The 24,797-nt window shown below is 45.8% G+C and overlaps 2 protein-coding genes across 4 annotated transcripts in view; one reads left to right on the top strand and one right to left on the bottom strand.

Annotated features, from left to right (window-relative positions):
* scn5lab (sodium channel, voltage gated, type V-like, alpha b) overlaps window positions 1-24,797 on the top strand; it is a 489,515-nt gene that overhangs the window by 55,161 nt on the left and 409,557 nt on the right. The window lies entirely within an intron of this gene.
* On the bottom strand, window positions 479-20,518 carry LOC134343780 (sodium channel protein type 2 subunit alpha-like). The gene is made up of 2 exons (XM_063042515.1): window positions 20,223-20,518; window positions 479-677 (listed from the first exon to the last, which is right to left on the bottom strand). The coding sequence occupies exons 1-2, from the start codon at window positions 20,516-20,518 to the stop codon at window positions 479-481; spliced, it is 495 nt and encodes a 164-aa protein (XP_062898585.1).

Here is a 24,797-nt window from a genome sequence, read left to right as displayed (position 1 = left end):
AACAAGGCATTCAGCCAGTGTGCAAAAACTGCAAATACATAAAGAAAAAAATAAGCAATAAATATTGAGAACAGGAGATGAAGACTCCTTGAAAGTGAGTCCTTAGGTTGTGGGAACAGTTCAGTGATGGGGTAAATGAAGTTATCCCCTCTGGTTCAAGAGCCTGATGGTTGAGGGGTAATAACTGTTCCTGAACCTGGTGGTGTGGGTCCTGAGGCTCCTGGACCACCGTCCTGATAGCAGCAGCGAGAAGAGAGCATGACCTGGGTGGTGGTGGTCCCATATGATGGATGCTGCTTTCCTGTGACAGTACTCCATGTAGATGTGCTCAATAGTGGGGAGGGCTTTGCCCGTGATGGACTGGGCCATACCCACGACTTTTTGTAGGACTTTCCGTGTTCAAGGGCATTGATGTTTCCATACCAGGCTGCGATGCAGCAGTTTAGTGGTCCTAAATGGGAATATATGAAGGTTCCCTTCAGAGCTGCCCACAAGTGTAGCCACTGTCTCGAGCCATCTTTAATAGTGCAGTGCCCCGGGGGCGGGGAGTGTGATCTGAGTGATATTCCCAGTCATGGGTCCCCCAGTGTGTGGTGTTGCTGCCGTTGTCAATCGCCTGGCTCAGAGCTGGCATCCGTCGACAGTCCCCTCTGGCTCTGTCCCTGCTGTTCTGACACCTGGAATGAAGTGGAAACTTCAACACGTAAACAGAATTCCGATGCGAGCTGACGGATCTCACTCATTCTCCCGAGCTTCCGAGAAATGTAAACACATCATATTTCTTGTACTCCTCCATTCAATTTCTGCTCTCACTCCCCTCCCCTAACTCTCACTCCCCTCCCTCTCACCCTACCCCCTACCCCTCACTCCCCTCCCTCTCACCCTACCCCCTACCCCTCACTCCCCTCCCTCTCACCCTACCCCCTACCCCTCACTCCCCTCCCTCTCACCCTACCCCCTACCTCTCACTCCCCTCCCTCTCACCCTACCCCCTACCCCTCACTCCCTCTACCTCTCACTCCACTCCTTGCTCTCACTTCCTCTCCTTCTCCCTCTCATTCACCCCTACTCTCCCTCCCTCTCATTCCCCTTTCCCCACTCCCTCTTCCCCCTTACTCCCTTGGCCCCCTCACTCACACTTACCCCCTCATTCCCCGTCTCTCACACCCCCACCCTCTCACCTGCCCTCTCTTTTTCACTCCCCCCTCACTCCCTCCTTACTTCCACCTCCCTCTCCCCTCATTCCCCCTCACTCTCACTCCCCCTTCCTCCATCTCACCCCTCTCACTCCCCCCTCCCCTCCCTTTCACTCCCCCTCTCTCCCCCTCACTCCCTCCTTACTTCCACCTCCCTCTCCCCTCATTCCCCCTCACTCTCACTCCCCCTCACTCTCACTCCCCCTCATTCTCACTCCCCCTCATTCTCACTGCTCCTCACTCCCCCGCTCCTCCCTCCCACTGCCCTTCTCTCCCTCCCAATATCCCTCCCTCTGTCTTAATCCCCCTTCCTCCCTCTCACCCCTCTTACTCCCCCTCACTCTCACCCCCCTCACTCCCTCACTCTCTGTCCCTGCATTTCCTTTGTCCACCATCGCTCCGCTCTTCCCACCTCTCGAAGGCTGACAATGGCGAAGCCAATGTTGAGAAGTCATTAGAATTTGGATGGACTGGGAAGTCTAAGCTGTGCTCTACTATCCATAAACCTGTGCTTCTCAGCCTCGCTGGCAGGTAAACAGAAGATACTGCTGGAAATCGGTGTCAAGGGAGGGAATTGACGAGGGCCAGGAGAGACTCACAACTCACAGGGAATGTCCCCCTGAGGATTTTGTTTATTCCGAGGGTTTGTTGTTTTGGAATCATCAGCACAGAAATACGCTGCGCTGAGAAGCTGCTTCAGCTACAGAGAGTCTTTGAGGTGAAGAAGGACCTTATAAAGGTTCATAAAATCTGGAGCAGCCTGGATAAGTAAATGGTCACGGCATTTGTTTCCAGGGAAAGGGAAATCCGTAACTACAGGACCTGGGTTTAAGGTGAGAGGGGAAAGGTTTAAAGTGATCGGAGAATGATTTGGAACGGGGTGCCAGAGGAAGTGGTAGAGGCAGGTACAATATTTACACAGGAAAGATTTAGATCAGGGGTTCCCAACCTTATTTATACCATGGACCCTAGCCATCATCCATGGGTTCTGTGGTCTCCAGGTTGGGAACACCTGGTTTAGAGGGATACAGGTGAAACGCAGTCAGACAAGGCTACATCACATAGGCAACTTGGTCAGCATTCAAGATTTGGGCTGAATGGCCTGTTGCTATGCTGTATAACTCAATGACTCCTTACCCACTTTACCTGACATGTAGGAATGTTAGCGCTCATTTCAAGAGGACTAATATATAAAAGCAAGGATGTAATGCTGAGGCTTTATACAACATTGGTCAGACCGCACTTCACCTAATGTGAGCAGTTTTGAGCCACGTATCAATGAAAAGATGTGCTGGAATTGGAGAGGTTCACGAGAATGATCCCAGGAACGAAGGAATTAATGTAGGAGGGACGTTTGGTGGCTCGGGGTATACTTGCTGGAGTTTAGAGGAATGAGGTGGGGATCTCATTGGAACCTATTGCATATTCAAAGGCCTGGATGGAGTGGATGTGGAGAGGATGCTTTCAGTAGTGGGGGAGTCTCGGACTAAACACAGCTTCAGAACAGAAGGATTTCCCTTTCGAGTGGAGATCAGGAGGAATTTCTTTTGCCAGAGTGTGTTGAATCTAGGGAATTCCTTGACACAGACGGCTGTGGAAGCAGGCCATTAGGTGTATTTAAGGTGGAGGTTTATAGTTCTTGATTAGTCAGGGTGTGAAAGTTTATGGGGAGAAGACAGGAGAATGGGGTTGCAGGGGAAAATACATCAGCCATGATGGAATGTCGGAGCAGACTCGATGGGCTGAATGGTTTAATTCTGCTCTTATGTCTTATGCTTTTAATATAGAATATTACAGCACTGTACAGCCTTTCAGTTCACAATATTGTGCCAGCCTTTTAACCTTCTCCAAGATCAATCTAACCCCTCCCTCCCAAATAGCCCTCTCCATTTTCTATACCTTCCTACAAAAACAGAATTATTAACAATTATGTGAATCAGACATGCTGGAAGAACTCAGCAGGTCAGGCAGCATCTGTGGAGCAATGCCACATGTTCGCTGCCTGCCCTCTTCCTGATTTTGTTTCAGTTTCCGGCATCTGCAGCATTTTATCTTTCTATCTACAATAAAATCTAGCACTGAGATGAAGAGACCTTCTTCAATGCTGTAGGCACTTGTCTCCTATTCCCCTCACTCCTACTGAGCCAAAGACCAATATGAGATGTCTAGAAGATATTTCCCCAGAGGTTGAACCGCAAACTAAGAGTCATTGTTCCTGAACACGGATACCTATGGAGATGAGGAGGGATTCCTTCTCTCTGAGGGCTAATTTGGTGGTAAGGAAGGCGTGCAATGCTCGCATTCGTTTTGAGAGGACTAGAATATAAAAGCAAGGATGTAACGCTGAGGCTTTATGAGCTATGGGTTACACCACATTTGGAGTATTGTGAGCAGTTTTGGGCCCTTTATCTGCGAAGGATGTAGTGATATTGGAAAGCGTCTGGAGGAAGTTCATGACAATGATTCTGGGGGGCGAAAGGGTTAACATACGAGGAGAAGTGTCTTCTCTCCGAGGGATTGTGAATCTCTTCGATTTTTTTTTTCATCCAAGGAGAGATGAATGTTCAAGGAGAGAACTTTCAAGGCCGAGGCCCGAATTTGTAGCTAATGGAGCAGAGACTGAAGGGGAACAGAAGTCGAAGAAGTCAAATTTATTGTTAAGTTGTCATGGGCACAGGGACAATGAGAGGGTCGAAGAAGGCAGAGTACAAGGTTAATAGCAGGATTCTTGGCAGCGTGGAAGAACAGAGGGTCCAGAACTGAACGCAGTACTCCAAGTGTGATCTAACCAGAGTTTTATACAGCAGCAACACTATCAATCAATGAAGGCCAACTCCCCACACGAGCTTCAAAGTTCAAATTTATTATCAAAGTACGGTTCTGTCAACACATACTACCTTGGGATTCATTTTCTTGTAGGCATTCACAGTAGAACAGAGATCAATAGAATCAATGAAAAACTGCACACAAGGACTAACAAACAACCAACGTACAAACTGTGAAAATGCAATAAATAAATAATACTGAGAACATGAGTTGAAGAGTCCTTGGAAGTGAGTCCATAAACTTCGCATGAATCCTATTAACTTCTGCGGCGATTTTGAGTAATCTGTGGATTTAGACCCCAGAGTCCTTCAAGGTTCCCATACAACTAGAAGCAACTTACAGCAGCTAATTAGCTAATGGTGTCGTAGTGGTTAGCACAATGCTTTACAGTACAAGTGACCCAGGTTCAATTCCCACTGCTGCCTGTAAGGAGCTTGTATGCTCCTCTGTGACCACGTGGGTTTCCTCCGGGTGCTCTGGTTTCCTCCTGTAGTTTAAAGATGTACCGGTTGGTGGGTTAATTGATCGTTGTAAATTGTCCTGTAATTAGGCTAGTGTCAAGGTGGTGGGTTGCTGGGTGGCGTGGCTCAAAGGGCTAGGAGGCTGCTCCATGCTGTATCTCAAAAATTAATTAATTAGTTGGTAAATTAACCAATCAACCTGCATGTCTTTGGGATGTGGGAGGAAACTAGAGTAACCCAGAGGAAACCAGTGTTTCAGCTTTGACTCATTCGTAGAACAAAGAATGTCAAGCAGTTCAGCATTGTTACAGTCTGTTCGGTCTATCCCACGATGGTGTCTCAGAACTTCCAAAGCTTAAAAAGTTGAAACTAAATTTATTATCAAAGTAGGCATAATTCACCATATAGGAGATTCATTTTCTTTGCAAGTACTCACAGGAGAACAAAGAAATACAATAGAATCAATGAAAAACTAGACACAAAGACTTAACAAACAGTGCATACAAGGAGGCCAACCAAATACAAAAATAACAAATAATAATAATAATAGTAAAGAAAAAGTAGATAAATAACACTGGACAGCAATTTTTTTTCCAAAGTGTTGCTTCCTCAGAAATTTTTGTGTTTATGATGGACTGCTTGAAGTTGAACACAAATATAATCTCAGACTACATGTATCATGTAGGACTTTGGAGACACAAGAAATTAACTTTTATTGAATATAATGCATTTAATTGCAAAATGGTGCTGATGCTTTGCAGGAATTTAAGTCAGCTAAAAATGTTTTGTTGATGATTTTCATTTGTACCCAGTGTTTGAGGCTTCTCGCTTAAGTATCCAACAATAATCAGCCAGAAATTTTGGATTCCAGTTGCTCTGACGCAGTTTCTCCATGACCACCATGTCTTGGCGAAACCTTTCACCATGCTCATCACTGATAGCAACAAGATTTGCAGGGAAGAAATCTGAATGGGAATGTAGAAAATGAATCTTTAGTGACATAAGACCATAAGACAAAGGAGCAGAAGTCGGCCATTTGGCCCATCGAGTCTGCGTCGCCATTTTATCATGAGCTGATCCATTCTCCCATTTAGTCCCACTCTCCCGCTTTCTCACCATAACCTTTGATGCCCTGGCTACTCAGATACCTATCAATTTCTGCCTTAAATACACCCAATGACTTGGCCTCCACTGCTGCCTGTGGCAACAAACTCCATAGATTCACCACCCTCTGACTAAAAAAATTTCTTTGCATTTCTGTTCTGAATGGGCGCCCTTCAATCCTTAAGTCATGCCCTCTTGTACTAAACTCCCCCATCAAGGGAAACAACTTTTTCTATGAGGTCTCCCCCATTCTTCTAAACTCCAAGGAATATAGTCCAAGAGCAGACAAACGTTCCTCATGTTGCACTTCATGAGTTTGTATGTTTGAAGCATGTTGTCAACCAGCTGCACATAGTTTGGTGCTCTTTAGTTGCCAAGGAAGTTTCCAACAACATCTTTGAATGACTTCCATGCAATTTTCTACAGTCCCAGCAGAAAATCTTCGAATTGTCTGTCATTGATGATCTGTTTGATTTGTGGACCAACAAAAATGCCTTCCTTAATCTTGGTATCAGTTATTCAGGTTATCATCTGTCTCAAATATCGAAATCCTTCACCTTGTTTATCACTTTCATAAAGTTTTTCATAAGCCCCAGTTTTATATGAAGAGGAGGCAAGAATATCTTTGCTGGGTTTTCTGCTCCAGAACCAACTGCTTAAGCAGTGGCCAATCCTTTTTAATGTAATGAGATTCTTTAGCGGGGCTGTCCCATTCACAAATGAAACAACAGTACTCGGTGTATCCGAGCTGTAATTCCTAGTAGTAGCTCTGCTACTGTCTGATCACCACAGATGTTCCTGTTGTAGTTGCTGTACTGTGTGCATTTCAACAAGACTCCCAAATTTCATAGTTTTCTTTTGTGTGTACTGGATTGCCGATTGGTGTTGAAGGGTGACACTGCCGTTGTGTAGCAGTACAGCTTTCAGGCTTAACGCTGAAGAATCAATGAAGAGACACCATTGTTGTGGGTCATTCTGGCAACCCAAAGCATGCTCAGCCTTGCCTGGACAAGATAGAAGACTTTTCAGCTTACATTGTGGCAAAATTTTAATTGACTTGAATTATGAATTGAAATAATAAATATAGGTGATTCCAAAAAAACTGGTGTGTGACAGGGAAATTTCATGGTGATTTTCATGATCAGCAGCTCAAAATCCATAAGAGACACCCAAAAGTATTCAGGAAGCAAAATCTTTGTTGTCCAGTGTAATAGTGAGCACATGGGTTGTAGAGTCCTTGAAAGCAAGTCGAGAGGATTGTGAATCTGTTCAGGGTTGAGGTGAGTGAAGTTATCTATGCTGGTTCAGGAGCCTGACGGTTGAGGGATAATAACTGTTCCTGAACCTGGTGGTGTGGGGCCTGAGGCTGCTGTAACTCCTTCCCGATGGCAGCAGTGAGAAGAGAGCATGGCTTAAAGATGGATGCAGCAAGCCTGTGACAGTGCACGATGTAGATGTGCTGGATGGTGGGGAGGATGATCCCTGGGCCGGGCTATATCCATTACTTTTTGTAGGCTTTTCCACACTTGGGCAATGGTGTTTCCATACCAGGCTGTGATGCAGCCAGTCAGGATACTCCCCACTATATGCCTACCCCTAGATCAATCTCTCACTACCCTCCCACATTCATTCCCAGGGAAAGTGTTGCTCACCAGTGGCCCCTTTCTAGTGAGGGTACCTTAAACACCAGTAACTTGTTGCACCTGCTCCTTTTTATATTCTCCAAATTTTTATTTTTTCCATCATCACGGACCCCCACTGCCCAGGCCATGCTCCCTTCTTGCTACTGCCATCAGGAAGAAGGTACAGGAGTCTCAGGTCTCACACTACCAGGCTCAGGAACAGTTATTACCCCTCATCCTTCAGGCTCCTGAAACAGCGGGGACAACTTCACTCAACGTCACTTGCCCCATCACTGAATAGTTCTCACAAGCTATGGACTCACCTTCAAGGACTCTGCATCTCCATTTTCTCAACATTTATTGCTGATTTATTTCTTATATTATTATTATTTTCTCCTTTACGCAGTACTGTAGAAATTTTATGTTTTGTACTGTACTGCTGCTGCAAAAATAAAACAAATTTCATGACATATGTGCATGATGGTAAACCTGATTCTGATATAAGAACATAAGAAATAGGAGTAGGAGTCGGCCATTTGGCCCATCGAGCCTGCCCCGCCATTCAATAAGGTCATGGCTGATCTGTCTGTAAATTCAGCTCCATCTACCTGCCTTTTCCCCATAACCCTTAATTCCCTTACTATGTAAAAATCTATCTAACTGTTTCTTAAATATATTTAGTGAAGAAATGGGTTTCTATTGTGGACTGAGAGCAGGAAGGGGGCAGGGAGAGGGGAATCATGGTTAGGGAAAGGGAGGGGGAGTGGGAGGCACCAGAGAGACATTCTGTAATGATCAATAAACCAATTGTTTGGAATCAAAAGTCCATACCTGGTGTCTCAGGGCTGGGTGTGTCTGCACCTGTGCCACCCCCCTCTCCTGGCACTCCTTCTCTGCCACCCGTCCCACACCCTCGCGTAGCAATCCACCCTCACCGTTCCCATCATCCTGCGCTCCTGCCAGATTTATAAACTCACTCTCCACTCCACTCTGACCAGTACAGTACTGTGCAAGAGTGTTAGGCACCCTAGCTTTATATATGTACCTAGCTGAATTTGCACAGTCTGTTGTCTTTCGCACATTGGTTGTTCGTCCGTCCTGCTGGGTGCGGTGATTCACTGATTCTATCATGGTCCTTGGATTTACTGTGAATGCCCACAAGAAAGCGAATCGCAAGGTTGCATATGGTGAAATGTATGTACCTTGATAATAAATTTACTGTGGACTTTGATTATGGACCTTGTATATCACCTGTTGTTTCTCCCCAGCCAGGATTTCCATTGATGCTTTTTTAGAAAAAGATATAACTGTAATTGTGAAAGGTTGCTATGATTTGAATGACATATTTGCTGTGTCTGCTGCTGGATTACTCCAGCATAATAGATGTCCAACAGTGAATTACAGGTCTCTAATTCAACTCAATGCATCTGGTGACGTCAAGTGCCTGAGTGATTTATAAGCGTCAAGCAGGCTCGAAGATTGAATCATTTCTTTCAGCTCTGTCAAAGAACAACTTTGGATTTTGAATTGCATATGTTCTTTTTAAGAATAGTTCTGGTAATGATAGGTTGGAGTGTTGATGTAGTTCTGAGTCATGCAGGTTAGGAAACCTTGGTTGTTCTCGCGCTGGAAGGAAGGATGGGGCTGTGGTAAAACAGCAGAAACATTGTGCCTCGCGGCTTCGGTGACCCCGGTTCGATCCTAACCTCCGCTGCTGTCCCTGTGGAGTTCGCATTCTCTCCCTGTGGCCACGTGGCCGCTCCACTTCCCACCCACGTCCCAGTGCTTGGGAGATTAATTAAGTGTTGCAAAGTACTGCCCCCCCCCCCCCCGGTGCAGCTGTCTGACAGGAGAACAAGGAGGCAGTTGAGTGATTTGAGAGATGGGACATGGGCTTACTGACCGTTACGCCGTTGGTGTTTAGGGCAGCAATGCAGGTCCTCCATCCCTGGATTCAGCACGTCAGTATCTTCCTCTCCGCTTTCACTGCTGTCAGTTGTGCATTCTCAGGTGGATACTCAGGAATACCATCGCACTGAGATGCAGAAGCAATCTTCACTGCTGTTTCTGTAACAATTTAGTTTTACCAGTCAGGGTTGTTAGCCCTGAGCTGAACCCCCAAAGCTGGAGGACCGGTGGACCACTCTTAGTCTGACCTCTACCCTTTGACCTGTTCACCAAGAGCCTTGACTCCAGCCAACACAGCTCTCCAGGTCACTGAGGCACGCAAGCCTCCAAACCACGACAAGGTTGTGACCCTCTTGGCGGGCTTGTTCTCTGAGCCATACAAACCTGATGTGGGTTCCTATGTTGTCAGAAAACGTGAAGGATACTTATTATACTGATGTGTGTCTTTGGACAAGCTTTTAGATAGTGACTATTGATCTACAGATGGAAGACAAATCTTACTTGAGTGGCCGGGCAATATAAATTCAAGTAATTAAATTAATATGGAATGAAAAAAAAAATCTACTCTCAGTAGCACTGTAAAATGGACACATTGCCATCATAGATTGATCTAGAAAGGAGAATCTGCTTTGTCAGTCCTCCTTATGAAATTCAGACCAACAGATACAAGATCATCTTTATTTGTCATTTACATGCATTAGGAATTTGCTGCAGAGTGTTGGTCTGGGCACGCCATGCAATGAGAAACAATATTCAACAATTATAAAGAATTAAGAATTATATAAAAAAAACAGAGGTTAAAACTGATATGGAATTAAATTTGCATAAATACATAAATTCCATCATATTTACAATGTGAAAAAAAAAGGCATCCGTTAGTCTCGTGAGACCATGGATTTGGAAGGTTTCCAGGGCACAGGCCTGGGCAAGGTTGTATGGAAGACCGGCAGTTGCCCATGCTGCAAGTCTCCCCTCTCCACGCCACCGATGTTGTCCAAGGGAAGGGCAGTGGCCGATACAGCTAGGCACTGGTGCCATCACAGAGCAATGTGTGGTTAAGTGCCTTGCTCGAGGACACAACACGCTGCCTCAGCTGAGACTCGAACTAGCGACCTTCAGATCACTAGACGGACGCCTTAACCACTTGGCCACGCGCCAACACTTACAATGTAAACAGCATTATGAAAATGGTTTCAATGACAGAGATATTGGGGTGGATTTAAAAGATTGACTTTTCGCTACATTTTAGAATGGGATAGCACAGAAAAGTCAGAAATAGTCTGGGTCTCAGCCTGAAGCATTGGCTGTTCATTCCCCTCCAAAGATGTTCCCGGACCCACTGAGTTCCACCGGCATTTTGTGTGTGCTGCTCTGCAATTCCAGCGTCTGCAGAATCCCCTGTGCTTTATAGTGATTAAAAATGCTTCTCCCTGAAACGTGCACTTCCCAGACGGCCAGGCCATCTTCTCACAGCTCCCATCGGGCAGGAGGCATAAGAGCCTGAAGTCCCACACCTCCAGGTTCGAGAACAGCTACTGTCCTTCAACCAACCGGTTCTTGAAGCCTACTGGCATGACCCTAATCGCTAATGTTTAGTGACGCGGTGACAGCTCTGATCACTTTGCAGTAACAGGGGCTTTTGCTTTGGCATTGATCAAATTGTGTTCTTTCTTTTAAACATTGTGTGCAGTATATTTTATGTTTAATTTACTTCACTTCAATGACTTGGCTGTTGAACCAACCAGCACAACCGCACTCACTACAGTGTAGTAATGCTGTGATCCTCAGGAAGGGGGGAAGACGCTAAAATAAGAAGGCAGAGGGAGGGTAAGGGGGATAGCTGGGAAGTGAGAGGTGAAGTCGGGTGGGTGGGGGAGGGGGGGATGAAGTAAGAAGCTGGGAGGTGAGAGGGGGAAAAGGCGTAATGCTGGAGAAGAAGGAATCGCTTTGGAGAGGACAGTGGCCATGGGAGAAAGGGAAGGAGGAGGGACAATACGGGGAGTTAATGGGCAAGTGAGAAAAGATAAGAGACCAGAGTGGGGAATAGAGGAAGAGGGAAGGGGGAGGGGAAAATCTGCAGCAATGAATACCCTCCATCTCTGTCTGTCTCTGGCCATCTTCTCCATTGTGCCTCAGGTGTGGCTCGCAGTCCTCATTTCTGCCTCTGCAGTACAGTACCAAGTTGTCTTGGGTCCCCCGCAATTCCTGTCCCCTTCAGGGGTCCAATGAAGTTTTGTCTTGATGATCGGGTTGGTCTCTCCTCCCAGCACGTGCCCGATCCACCTCCAGCGTTTCCTCATGGTGACCCGTGACCGTGTCGTCTTGGTGACGCTGGAGGGATAGGGTAGCGGAGGGAGGGGCCTCATTTGGCTGAGATGCGTCTCCACCTTGCTACACAAAGGATCATTTTAACTGGGTGCTTGATGGCCGGTGTGGACTCGGTGGGTCGAAGGGCTTGTTTCTGCGCTGACCTCAACAGGCTTGAGGGGCAGGTGGCTGGTGATGAAGTGTTTTAAGAGAAATGAGTTGTTGGTCTCGGACTGAAGGCTGTGAAGGAGGTTGAACTGTTTCCACTGATGTTTACACACGCTGGGGATCCAGTTTCATCTCTCTCCTGTCACTTTCAATATGGTGCGTTGGAGAAAGCCGGCTACACAGGAACTAATAAATTCGTCTTTGCCCGTTCAGCCTTGTGTCAGACTTTCAGCTCGTGCCTTCACTCGCAGATTGCTGGCTTTAACTCCTGAGGAGGCTACCTCGCGTGGCCAAGCTTCCGTAGTGCCTGATGCGAGGCATGTCCTTTACTAACTTGTGTGCTAATTTCAGGTACCAACCATTTTTCAGGCCTTACTGATTAAAAAGGTCAATGTATAAGGAGCGTTTGGTTGTTCTGGGTCCGTGCTCACTGGAGTTTAGAAGCATGGGGGCAGGATCTCATTGAAACTTATCGAATATTGAAGGGCTGAGAGGCAGTGGGGTGGAGAGGGTATTTCCAGTAGTGGGGAATCTAGGACCAGAGGACACAGCCTCAGAATTGAGGGATGTCCATTTAGAATGGAGATGAGGAGGAATTTCTTTAGCCAGAGGGTGGTGAGTCTGTGAAATTCATTGCCACTGACGGTTGTTCATCAGGTATACTTAAAGCGGAGACTGATAGGTTCTTGATGAATCAGGGTGTCACATGTTACGGGGAGAAGGCAGGAGAATGGGATCGAGAGAGATAATAGGTCAGCCACGATGGAATGGCAGAGCAGACTCGATGGGCTGAATGGCCCAATTCTGCTGCTATGCCTTATGGACTCAAGGGGAGAGAGAGATGGAACATGGTGCAGAGATAAGCAATCAGTCATAGGAGGCACAGTGGTGTGGCTGCCTCATGGCTGCAGAGACTCAGGTGCTGATTGTGTGGAGTTTGCATGTTCTCCTTGTGACCCCCATGGGTTTTGTCTGGGTGCTCCAGATATGTTCCATGTTCCAAAAGCTGCTCTGAGTTGCTTTTGCAGCGTGGGTGAGTGGTAGAATCTGATGGGTAATGTGGAGAGAGTTAAAGTTGGAATGAATGTAGGATTAGTGTGAATGGGGTCTTGGTGGTCAGTACAGACACAGTGGGCTGAATGGCCTATACCTGTGACTCTATCAGACTGCATGGTGAATCAGGCTCAAAGGGGTGACCAGTGTACTCCTATAAGAGGAATTAAATGGATGATTGAGGGAGAAGAATGTTCAGGGACACAATCTCTCTTTCTCTCTCTCCCCCCCCCCCATCAATCTCACTCACATTCTCACTCTCACTCTCTCACTCTCTCTCCCTCTCACTCTCACACACTCACTCACTCTCACTCTCTCGCTCTCTCTCACTCTCTCGCTCTCTCTCACTCTCTCGCCCTCTCTCACTCGCTCTCACTCTATCACACTCACTCTCACACTCTGTCTCACTCTCTCTCACTCTCACACTCTCACTCTCTCACTCTCTCTCTCTCTCACTCCCTCACTCTCTCACAGAATAGACCTTTTGAGCACACCGCTCAGTCACTCACCAGTTTAATCCTAACCTAATCACAGGACAGTTTAGAATGATGAATCTACCTACCGACTGGTACGTTTTTGACTGTGGGAGAAAACCCACACAGTCACAGGGAGAACATAACAAACTTACAGGCAACGGCGGGCATTGAACCCCGGTCGCTGGTACTGAGAAGTGTTGTGCTAACCACTACGCTACTGTACCCAGGGTTCCAGGTTAAAATAACTCGTTCCTCACCTGTCCTCTTATCCTTCCGGCAATTGTGTTGAGCCTTTCTATCTAAGACAGAGCATCTGCTCAGGTATTTTATTCACGTCGCTTCTGGAGAAAGTTTGCCTTTTTTAAAGATCAGCCTTATTTGTCATATGTACATCGAAACATTGAAACATACAGGAAGCGTGTTGTTTATGCCAACAACCAACACGCTCCAGTGCCAACATAGTATGCCCACGACTTACAGTTAGCCATACATCTTTGGAATGTGGGAGGAAACTGGAGCACCCAGAGGAAACCCACACAGTCAGGGGGAGAACGTACAAACTCCTTTCAGTCCGTGGCTGGTGCGGTAGAGCATCGCTCTAACTGCTACGCTACTATGCCGCCTTATACGGCAGCGTCGTAGGCATGGAGCATCACATCGGCAGCGTTTACAAGAGAGACATAAATTAAACATAAATTATGCACCAGGTTGCAGTGTTGCTTTGCTGAGGTAGTGATTAAGATCATAGCACAAGAGATTCTGCGGATGCTGGAAATCCAGAGGAACAGGCACAAAATGGTGGTGGAACACAGCAGGTCAGGCAGCATCAATGGAGAGGAATGAACAGTTGACGTTTTGGGCCGAGACCCTTCTTCAGAAGGGGGAAGAAGCCAGATAAGAAGGCTGGGGGAGGGTTGTAATTAAGACTGTGCCTGCTGGTTCAAGAACTGAAGGGGTAAAGTTCAAAGTCAACGCAATTTTATAATCAAAGTACGTACATCTCTCCATGTACTACCCTGAGATTCATTTTCTTGTGGTAATCTCTCTTTGTGTTCTTTATTTTGTTACTGGATTCTTTCCACCTTTTGGTTATTTCTTTCTCTTTCTTTCTGCTTCTCCTTTTAGAATCAGGGTTTATTGTCACTGTCGTTTTGTGAAATTTGTTGTTTCACGGCAACGGTACAGTGCGAGACAAAAAATTACTGTATGTGATTACAAAGATAGTGCAAAAGGAGAGCAACGAGGACTGACAGGCTGGTCAGGAATCTGACGGCAGAGGGGAAGAGCTGTTCCAAAGTCACTGAGTGTGAGTCCACAGCACTGCTCCTGCTCCTGCGTTCGCGCGGTAACTGAATTGCTCCCACACACATAACCTTTCTGGCTGCAAAGCTGGAATGCCCTTTCCGATAATCTTTTATTAAAGTGCCACGCTGTTTTTTTAGGTCATGTGAAAATTTCCTGCTCCGAGCAATGGTTGGTCTGCGCAACTGTAAAAAAAAGTTTTCAGCAGGGACGTAGGTCTCCAGGCTCCTGTACCCCCTCTCCAATGTTAATAGTGTGAAGAGGACATGTCATGGATAGTGAAGGTCCTTAATGATGGAGCCACTTTTATCAGGCACCGTCCTTTGAAGATGTCCTCTGTGAGAGGGCTGGCTGAGTCTACAAGACATTGCACCCTCCTGTGCCTTGGAGCCACACCAGACTATGCAACCAGTCAGAAGTACTTTCTCTCTTCCTTTCTCTGGTCCATTCTTCCTCTCCGTCTGTCAGAGACATGCATTCCCATACATTGCATAGTGTCTTCATGCATCATCCTCGAAGTAATTTAAAACTACTCTCCCCTGCATCATAAAATATTCAAATGCCAGTTTCAGCATCAGGAATCAATATTTAGAAAACAAATCACATAGATCTGGGTAAATATTAAGTGCCTTTACATTTTGCCAAGTGTGCAAACATTGGATGGTGAGCGCTCCAGTGAGGAGTCTTGGCCAAACAGTTCCATCAGACCATAAAGCCATCGGCCATTTGGCTCATCAGGTCTGCTCTGCAATACAGTCACGGCTGATTATTGTCCACCTCAACCCCGTTCAAGCCATGAACACTGGAGCACAGAAAAAGGCCCTTCGACCCACTAAGTCCATGCCGAATTATTAATCTGCCCCGTCTGTCAACCTGCACCCAGACCACAGCCCAATATGACCCTCCCATCCATGTACCTGTCCAAACTTCTCTTTAAGTGTCGAAATCAATCCTGCATCCACTACTTCCGCTGGCAGCTTGTTCCACACTCTCCGGGTGAAGGAGCCGCCCTTAAACATTTCACTCTCCCTGAACTCTAATTCTTGTCTCACTCAACTCAATCTCCTGTCTGCTCCCCGGAACCTTAGACACCCATACTAAACAAAAACCTAACAGCCTTCGCTTTAAGTGTACCCAGTGGCCTGACCTTCATAGCCATGTGTAGTAATGAATTCCACAGATACACTGCCCTTTGGGTAAAGAAATTCCTCCTCACCTCTGTTCTGAAGGGGCCTCCTATTCTGAGGCTGTGACCCTTGGTTCCAGTCTCCCACTACAATAAACATCCTCTCCACATCCACTCTATCTGGGCCTTTCAATGTTGTGGTGGGTTTCAATGAGGTTACCCCTCCCCCTCAATTTTTTGAAACTCCAGTGAGTAAAGGCCCAGAGCCATCTGACGCTCCTCATACGTTAACTCTTCCATTCCTGAGATGTTTCTCATGAACTTCCTCTAGACACTCTGGTTCAGTGTGCCTTGAGATCTTTATGGCAGTTCAGATCTTCTCAAGGGTCTTGGTTTCATCCCTGCTGATCATACTCAGAGTTGCCAACTGAAAAGGACAACACTGGCCATCATATTCTAAAGCCAATTCAGATTGACAGTATCACTCCACATCCTGCTGTACATCTGATTGTCAGGCTTTGGGATTGGACAATCTCGTTATCTGGATAGAATATTGCAGCTCACCCACTGAAGGAGTGGATGCCGTGTAGGAGTCTTTTTGTTTTGAAGATGTGGATGCTGCAGGAAACGCTGGTACTTATTGTCCATTTCCAAATGGCATGAATTGAAAAGCCAGAGAGCATGTCTATTGAGGAGAGGCTGAGTGAGATAGGGCTTTTCTCTTTGGAGTGAAGGACAATGAGACTTGATGGAGATGTACACGATATAAGAGACAGAGGTTGGGTGGATAACCGGAGTCTTTTTCCCAGGGCTGAAATGGCTAATACAAAGGACATAATTTTAAGGTGTTTGGAGCAAAGTATAGGGGGGTATCAGAGGCAGTTTTTTTTAACACGGAGATTGGTGGGTGTGTGAAACATCCTGCCAGGGGTTGGGAGGTGGCTTGACAGAGGTGTGGACGTTGAGAAGCAGAAAACAAGTGGACAACCAGAGATTTTCACAGGGTGGAAATGTCTAATAGAGCCATTTCCTAACACAGCCAGTCCCATTTGGCCCATGTCTCTCTAAACCAGGAGTTCCCAACCTAGGGTCCACGGACCCCTTTGGTAATGGTATTGATCCATGGCATCAAAAAGGGTTGGGAGCCCCTGGCTTAGATTCTAAACCTTTCCTATTCATGTACTTGTCCAATTGTCCTTAAAATATCATAATTGTACCCATCTCTATCACTTCCTTTCAAAGCTTGTTCCACATCTCCATCGTCTGTGGAAAAAGTTGCCCCTCATGCCCTTTTTAAACCTTTCCCTTCTCACCTTGAATCTGTATCTCCTAATTCCCCACTTCCCTACTCCGGAGGGAATACTATTCCAGCTTATCTATGCCCCTCTTGATTTTATAACCCTTTATAACGGGGGTTCCCGACCTTTTTTGTGGCATGGAGCCTTACCAATAACCGAGGGGTTCATAGTTGGGAATTCCTGCTCTACAAAGCCACCCCTCAATGCCCTTCGCTCCAGGGAAAATGGACCTACTCTACCCAGCCTCTCTTTAGAACTCAAGCACTCCAGTTCCCATAACCTATGGGCTCACTTTCAAGGACTCTTCATCTCATCTTCTCGACATTTATTGATTATTTATTTAGTATCATTTTTTTTTGTTTTGTATTCCACAATTTGTTGTCTTTTGCACATTGGTTGCTTGCCCACCGTTTTTTGCAGTACGCGGTTTTTTATTGATTCTGTGGTGTTCTTTCGTATCTACTGTGAATGCCCGAAAGAAAATGAATCTCAGGGTGGTTTATGGTGACTGATAAGTACTTTGATAATAAATTTACTTTGATACGTTGATACTTTGAAGCAGTTTCGTTTGTGGCGGTCACAAGCTTGATCTTAATGTTTAAGAGAAGTTTGGAAGGTAGGGGTATGGAAGGCTATGGTCCAGGTGCGGGTCGATGGGACTGTGCTGTGACTCTGTGGCAGCATAGCAGTTGGTGTGATGCTACTACAGCTGTTTTTCTTTCAATGTTTTCCACGGTTTTTCTTTGTTTTGTGGCTGTCTGCAGAAGATGAACCTCACAGTTGTATACTGCATGGAAGAAGAGTTGAAAGAGAAGATTTAAACTACTTCACCGTGTGGTGAAGTCCAGATGAAGGGTCTCGGCCCAAAACGTTGACTGTTCTCTTTTCCATAGATGCTGCCCAGTCTGCTGAGTTCCTCCAGCTGTTTGTGTGTGTGTGTGTGTGTGTGTGTGTGTGTGTGTGTGTGTGTGTGTGTCAGGGCATGTTTCGACACTTTTGTTGCATGTGTGACAAAAAGTGTTTGAATGTGCAGACAGTGGAGAGATGTGGACTTTATATAAGCAGAAGGGTTTAGTTAAGTGATTAATTAGTTTGGCAATGCACTGAGGGCCGAAGAGCTTCTCCCTGTTCTGTATTGTTCTATGTTCTATATTCATTTGCCTGTATTAGCTCTACAATCCTCTCAACTTTTCCAATCAAAGTACCCATCCAAACAACGTATAATCATTGTAAATGTGTTTGTTTCCACAACCTCTTCTGGCAGCTCATTCCATATATTCACCTTTCGTTCTTTCTGTGCCGAGTCATGTGATGTGGGCGAGAATGGTCTTTCCATGACCATGATTGTTCTTGGCAAATTTTTCTACAGAAATAGTTTGCCATTGCCTTCTTTGGGCAGTGTCTTTATGAGATGGGTGAACCCAGCCATTATCAATACTCTTCAGAGATTGTCTGCCTGGTGACAGTGGTCGCATAACCAGGGCTTGTGATCTGCACCGGCTACTCGTACGACCATCTACCACCTGGTCCCATGGCTTCACGTGACCCTGATCGGGGGCTAAGCAGGTGCTACACCTCGCCCAAGGGTGACCTGCAGGCTAACAGAGAGAAGGAGCGCCTTACACCTCCATTGATAGAGATGTATCTCCACCCTGCCCTTTGTAAAGGACTCTGACTACCTGTCCATTTCCGTCATGTATTTGATGCTGAGAAACTAATCATGACTTTATAGAATAGATTATCGATAAACTTTAACTCTTAGCCACTGCTAGACTTAAACAAAAACCAGGATAAGGGAACATATCACTCCCTACTATCTACCCTGCATTGGCTTCCTGTATCATTTAGAATTGATTTTAATGTTCTTTTAAATGTTTTTAAAGCTCTCAATGGTCACATCACAGAATCACTTTTGTTTCGTAATCCTGCTCCAGCTCTTGGGTCTTCTTCCTCTGGTCCCTTAAATTGAGTCAGTTTGCTTTAGAAGATAATTGGCAGGTCAGCCCTTTTGAACTACGGTCCTAAACCGTGGAACTCAATACCTAAAACTGTAAGGGATGCAGTCTCAGTTGACACTTTAAGCACCAGCTCAAAACCTATTTATTTAACCTTGCTTTTAACTAACATCATTTGTTCTTTTATTTTCATGTTTGAACTCTGTTCCATTGTAAAGCACTTTGAACTACATCATCTGTATGAAAAGTGCTCTATAAATAAGTTATTATTATTACTATTATCATCCTGTCTGTGTCCCTCATCATTTAATCAACCTTTCAAAGTTCAAAGTAAATCTATCATCAAAGTATATGTATGTCACCATATACAACCCTGAGATTCTTTTACTTCCGGGCACACGTGGTAAATCCAAGAAACACAATTGAATCCATGAAAGACTGCGCCCAACAGGATGGACAAATGACCGATGTGCAAAAGACTACAAACTGTAAATACAAAAGAAAAAAAAAGAAATAGTAATAAATAAGTAAGCAATATGAGCTTTGTAAGGTATCTATCTGTGTTCCAGTGTGAATAAACGCAGCCCATCTGATATCTCTGCTTGTGAGGAAAGACCTCCATTCCAGGCAACATCTCTTCCGCATCTCCCTCATTCATACCTCATTGCTGTTACACTCCGTGGCCACTTTATCAGGTCTGTCTGTACACTCGCTTGTCAATGCAAGTATCTAATCAGCCAATCATGTGGCAGCAACTCTGTGTAGAAAAGCAGGCAGACATGGTCAAGAGGTTCAGTTGTTGTTCAGACCAAACGCCAGACTGGGAAAGAAACGTGATCTAAATGACTTTGCCCGTGCTAGACGGGGTGGTTTGAGTATCTCAGAAACTGCTGATCTCCTGGGATTTTCACGCACACCAGTCTCTAGAGTTTGCAGAGAACAGTGTGAAGAACAAAAATATCCAGTGAGCTATCCTCTGATATCTCTCATTAACATGGCGTGGGTGAATACGCCTTGTTAATGAGAGATATCAGAGGAGAATGGTATGACTGATTCAAGCTGACAGGAAGGTGACAGTAACTCAAATAACCACGTGTTAGGACAGTTGTGTGCAGAAGAGCATCTCTGAACGGACAACATATTGAACCATGAAGTGGATAGATTACAGCAGCAGAAGACCATGAACATACACTCAGTGGCCACTTTATTAGGTACAGAAGGATCCGAATAAAGTGACCATTGAGTGTAGATTCTGCTGTAAAGTGAACTGATCTAATCAAAGCCTGCTTTAAAAAAGTCAAGGCTATGTTGTAAAATATGCTGATGTAAAGTAGATTGTGTTTGTTACAGTAGGTTCTGCTTACTGTAAACTCCACCTGGCCTCGAACTCAGTGACTCGCACAGTAGTTTCAATACTCACTGCAGTGTCTTCTCTTGGCTTTGCTTGCCTACCTTCTTGTCGCTGTAGAAGGAGTCCAGGTCCTCCAGAGGCTGACCAATGAGCTTTGGTGGGACGTCTCCGTAGATGATTGGCAGTTGCTTTCCCGCTTCCAAGTCGCTGTTGGGAGTGGGCTTTTCCTCCTCACTCTCCTCTTTGTGGTCTTTCCTGTTGCTGACCGCCTGCTCCTCGGCGATCCGCCTCTCGATGGCAGCCAGGGATTCGCGAGTGAACCGACGCAGACAGTGGGGTCCTGAGGGTACGAACAGGAGCGCCATCTTTTCATCCTGCACCTTCTTGACGAGTCTTTACTCCTCAGCGATGGAAATGATGGGGACTGCAGGGAAACAGAAGCCAGGCAGATTGGTTAACACGACCTAATGGTCCAGACTGAACCACAGAGTCCACATGCCTGGTTTTCCGATTGTGAACCTCCTCCCACACCACCCGTCCATCACTGAGTAGACGGCTCTGTCCTGGGAATTTTAGACGCAGGAGATCCAGCAGATGCTGGAAATCCAGAGTAACACACACACAATGCTGGAGGACTCCAAAAGTAGCCCAAAATACACTCAGTGGCCACTGTATTAGGTACACCTGTACACTCGCTCATTAATGCAAAAATCTAATCAGCTAATTATATGGCAGCAACTCAATGAATAAAAGCATGCAGACATGGCCAAGAGGTTCAGTTGCTGTTCAGACCAAACATCAGAATGGGGAAGAAATGTGATCTAAGTCACTTCGACTGTGGAATGATTGTTGGTGGCAGATGGGATGGTTTGAGTGTCTCTGAAACTGCTGATCTCCTGGGATTTTCATGCATAACACTCACAGGAGTTCCCAACCTGGGGTCCACGGACCCCTCGGTTAATGGTAGGAGTCCACGGCATAAAAAAAAGTTGGGAACCCCTGCTCTAGAGTTTACAGAGAATGGTGCAAAAAAACAAGAGAAGAAACATCCAGAGAGTGGCAATTCTGTGGGTGAGAGCACCCTGTTAATGAGAGAGGTCAGAGGAGAATGTTCAGATGGGTTCAGGCTGACAGGAAGGTGACAGTAACTCAAATAACCATGCATTACAACACTGGTGTGCAGAAGAGCATCTCTGAACGCACAGCACGTTGAACCTTGAAGTTGATGGGCTACAGCAGCAGAAGACCATGAACGTACACTCAGTGGCCATTTCATTAAGTGCTGGAGGTATCCAATAAAATGGCTACTAAGTATCTAGGGCAGTGACCAGAACTCTGCACATTCCTGTCATGTTGCTTGAGACCTCCTTTTGCCTGGAATGAAGGTTCCTTGTTAACTTTTACTGCTACTAGGAATGAGACGTAATCTATAGGTGTCAGCTATGGATTGCCCTGTAACTCTCTCAGCTCTAAGGCTGAAGCTTGTGGGATTGAAGTCAGGCACGTAATGGAAAAGGTCAAATAAGAAGAGAAAATGCTGGCAATCATCAGAAGATCAGAGTAACGCACACCAACTGCTGGAGAAGGTCAGGCATCGTCTGTGGAGACGAGTCAACATTTCAGGTGAAGACCCCTCATTGGGACTCCTATGCTGTATAAAAAATGTGAATTGTCACGGATGTAGGTGGGAAAGGGGATACAATAGAGTCGAGGTACAGAATACAGGCACAAGTTCAGAGGGGCAGGAGCGTTGTCACTGGAAAATAGCATCCATCACCAAGGACCCCCACCACCCAGGGCATGCTCTCTTCTTACTGCTGCCATCAGAAAAGAGATCCAGGAGCCTTAGGACCCACATCACCAGATTCAGAAACAGTTATTACCTCTCAGTCATCAGGCTCTCGAACCAGCGGGGATAACTTCACTCACCCTGTTGGTTTTCGCAAATAAAATGACTTGAGGCATTTAATGTTGAAGGAGAAGCTGTAACAACTCATTTATTGTACTCCAACCACTGAACACAAAGCAGGGTAAAAGTCTTTTCTGTAATTACGTCATCACACCAGACCAGTCTCTTAAAGTGAAGCCCCAACTCACAGTTGGTGGTTGTGAATGACGTGCATTTCTCCCAGTTACGTTACCCCACACAGGCCCTCCCCCCCCCCCAAGAATTCATGAAAGCCACTCGGCTCGAGTCTTGTGTTCCATGGGTGGAGGAACCGCTGGTGCCTCAGACTCGTCCAGAGGTGTAGAAACATAGAAAACCCACAGCACAATACAGGCCCTTCGGCTCCCAAAGTTGTGCCGAACATGCATTCACTTCAGAAATTACCCAGGGTTACCCATAGCCCTCTATTTTTTTAAGCTCCATGTACCTATCCAGGAGTCTCTTAAAAGACCCAGTCATATCCACCTCCACCACCACTGCCGGTGGCCAATTCCACGCACTTACCACTCCCTGCATAAAAAAATTTACCCATGACATCCCCTCTGTACCTACTTCCAAGCACCCTTAAAACTGTGTCCTCTTGTGCTAGCCATTTCAGCCCTGGGAAAAAGCCTCTGACTATCCAGAAGATTAATGCCTCTCATCATCTTATACACCTCTATCAGGTCACCTCTCATCCTCCGTTGCTCCAAGGAAAAAAGATCGAGTTCACTCAACCTATTCTCATAAGGCACGCTCCCCAATCCAGGCAACATCCTTGTAAATCTCCTCAGCACCCTTTCTATGGCTCCCACATCCTTCCTGTAGTGAGGCGACCAGAACTGAGCACAGTACTCCAAGTGGTGTCTGACCAGGGTCCTATATAGCTGCAACATTACCTCTCAGATCTTAAACTCAATCCCACAGTTGATAAAGGCCAATGCACCGTATGCCTTCTTAACCACAGAGTCAACCTGTGCAGCAGCTTTGAGTGTCCTATGGACTCGGATCCCAAGATCTTTCTGATCCTCCACACTGCCAAGAGTCTTACCACTAATACTATATTCTGCCATCATATTTGACCTACCAAAATGAACCACCTCACACTTATCTGGGTTGAACTCCATCTGCCACTTCTCAGCCCAGTTTTGCATCCTATCAATGTCCCACTGTAAACTCTGACAGCCCTCCACACTATCCAAAACACCCCCAACCTTTGTGTCACCAGCAAACTTACTAACCCATCCCTCCACTTCCTCATCCAGGTTATTTATAAAAAGCACGAACAGAAGGGGTCCCAGAACAGATCCTTGAGGCACACTGCTGGTCGCTGACCTCCATGCAGAATATGACCCATCTACAACTACTCTTTGCCTTCTGAGCAAGCCAGTTCTGGATCCACAAAGCAATGTCCCCTTGGATCCCATGCCTCCTTACTTTCTCAATAAGCTTTGCGTGGGGTACCTTGTCAAATGCCTTGCTGAAATCCATATACACTACATCTACTGCTCTACTTTCATCAATGTGTCACATCCTCAAAAAATTCAATCAGGCTCGTAAGGCACGACCTGTCTTTGACAAAGCCATGCTGACTATTCCTAATCATATTATGCCTCTCCAAATGTTCATAAATCCTGTCTCTCAGGATCTTTTCCATCAACTTACCATCACTGAAGACTCACTGGTCTATAATTTCCTGGACTATCTCTACTCCTTTTCTTGAATAAGGGAACAACATCTGCAACCCTCCAATCCTCCGGAACCTCTCCTGTCCCCAATGATGATGCAAAGATCATTGCCAGAGACTCAGCAATCTCCTCCTTCGTCTCCCACAGTAATCTGGGGTACACCTCATCTGGTCCCGGAGACTTAACCAACTTGATTATTTCCAAAACCTCCAGCACATCCTCTTTCTTAATATCTACCTGCTCAAGCTTTTCAGTCTGCTATAAATTATTCCTACAATCGCCAAGATCCTTTTCCGTAGTGCATACTGAAGCAAAGTATTCATTAAGTACCTCTGCTATATCCTCCAGTTTCATACACATTATTCCACTGTCACATTTGATAGGTCCTATTCTTTCACGTCTTATCCTCTTGCTCTTCACATGCTTGTAGAATGCCTTGGGGTTTTCCTTAAGCAACACGCACAACATGCTGGAGGAACTCAGCAGGTGTGTTGTGTGTGTTGCTTTGACCCCAGCATCTGCAGAGTATCTTGGGGTTTTCCTTAAACCTGCTTGCCAAAGCTATCTCCTGGCCCCTTCTGGCTCTCCTAATTTCATTCTTAAGCTCCTTCCTGCTAGCCTTATAATCTTCTAGATCTCTATCATTACCTAGTTTTTTGAACCTTTCATGAGCTTTTCTTTTCTTCTTGACTAGATTTTTAACATCATTTGCACAGCACGGTTCCTGTACCCTACCATCCTTTCCCTGTTTCATTGGAACGTACCTATGTAGAACACCACACAAATATCCCCTGAACATTTGCCACATTTCTGCTGTACATTTCCCTGAGAACATCTGTTCCCAATTTATGCTTCCAAATTCCTGCCTGATAGCCTCGTATTTCCCCTTACTCCAATTAAACGCTTTCCTAACTTGTCTGTTCCTCTCCCTCTCCAATGCTATGGTAAAGAAGATTGAAGTGTGATCACTATCTCCAAAATGTTCTCCCACTGAGAGACCTGACACCTGACCAGGTTCATTTCCCAATA

Source organism: Mobula hypostoma, chromosome 3 (genome assembly GCF_963921235.1).
Source record: "Mobula hypostoma chromosome 3, sMobHyp1.1, whole genome shotgun sequence".
In the NCBI taxonomy this organism is placed as follows: Eukaryota; Metazoa; Chordata; class Chondrichthyes; order Myliobatiformes; family Myliobatidae; genus Mobula; species Mobula hypostoma.
This window is presented reverse-complemented; position numbering and strand designations above follow the sequence as displayed.